The sequence below is a fragment of the Gekko japonicus genome, unplaced genomic scaffold, assembly GCF_001447785.1.
Source record: "Gekko japonicus isolate JY-2015 unplaced genomic scaffold, Gekko_japonicus_V1.1 scaffold26111, whole genome shotgun sequence".
NCBI lineage: Eukaryota > Metazoa > Chordata > Lepidosauria > Squamata > Gekkonidae > Gekko > Gekko japonicus.
The window spans coordinates 1-1,361 of NW_015218350.1; the positions used below are offsets into that span (position 1 = coordinate 1).

Consider the following 1,361-nt stretch of genomic DNA (forward strand, 5'->3'; position numbering starts at 1 on the left):
CCCTCCCCCCCCCCCCCTTTTAACTTGCACAGCATCAGGGACAGTATTAGGATCTCAAGCATGGCATGAGAAGGTCCCTCTTAGGGGCTATGCATACCATTCCTCCTTCACACCCTTGTACAGAAGAAAAGCCTACCATTCTCTTCCGGCGTCGCCATTCTCTGCAATACAGTTTCTTCTCATTATATACCTGCAACCAGCAAGAGGGAGGAGCTCTTTTATTCCCAGCACCCAGCAGAATGGCTTGCAAAGGCCGAGAACCAGAAGCACAACGACACAGGGCACAGAGCATTCACAGTACATGGAAGGACAAGGAGAAATGGAAAACAGTCCTGCCTTTATAGAGCAGAGACTATTTGGCAGGTGAAGAGGCAGGGCAGTGAAAGAAAGGGCACACTGGTTGCCTTGTGAGGAGTGCCCGATGAAGTGGGCATCTTCCTTCAATTCATCCAGCTTGGATGAACTTGGGTTCAGTTTTGAGGCTGCACAGACCGTGAATGCCGCAGAGGCTGGTGCTGCAAGCATCATCGAGGTGCCACGAAGGCACCAAAGCACGTTCTGTCTTTTTTCCTCGAGGGCCCCTCTAAATGGCAGGGGGAGGCAGCAGAAGGGTAGCCAGAAGCCATGATGCCGGTCTCTGCTAGTGGGGCCTCCCACGGCAGCTGCGTTACCTTTTCTTTCTCCTCAGGGGTCACATGATTGGCAGCAGATTTAATCCGCTCCAGTTTCTCTGTATAATTGGCACAGTCCTTTTTTAATTCTTCAATCTCTTTCACCATTTCTGGAGTTGTCATAGAGCCCTTCAGTTCTTTCAGTTCTGAAATGGAATTGCTCGTTTAAAATGGCAGATAGGGCATCTCTCGGTGGGAAAGACTACAGACGTGTTGTGCACTTCAGCCCAGTACACACACACCCCCCACAAAGGCGACAAGCTGTCTGGGAGCACATCTGCACACAAGGCCAGTGCGGCAGACTGACAGCCCGACTGGACACACCTGACTCCATAAGGCAGCAGCTCTGTTGGAGGGTCTGCACTTTGCAAGACAGATCTGAAATCTCATTGTCCAGGACCTTGAGCTCTGAGTCACTCGCACTGGGGAAGTGATCCTAGAATACAAAAATGATGGGGAAGGTTATTCATCTGACAAACCGGATGGCTGGCAGGGAACAGTAGCTGCCGCCACTTCACAGAGTGTACTCTGCTGGCAGGCAACCCATTTTGCCAGGGAAGGGTGGATACATCAGTCAGTGCTGGTGTGGACAGCCAGACTCCTCCCCCACAGGTGTTCTGCCAGCACACCACAGACCTCTCTCCACAAATAATGAGTAGTAACTTGGCCCCGGTCACACGGGCCGGATAT

The 1,361-nt window shown here is 51.9% G+C and overlaps 1 protein-coding gene across 1 annotated transcript; it reads right to left on the reverse strand.

Annotated features, from left to right (window-relative positions):
* Window positions 1-136: 136 nt before the first annotated feature.
* LOC107125210 (homologous-pairing protein 2 homolog) lies at window positions 137-1,107 on the reverse strand (the record flags this gene model as incomplete). The annotated part of the gene is made up of 3 exons (XM_015428656.1): window positions 137-190; window positions 672-817; window positions 996-1,107. Coding segments are annotated over 3 exons (312 nt in total), but the record flags the coding sequence as incomplete, so codon positions are not given.
* Window positions 1,108-1,361: the final 254 nt, after the last annotated feature.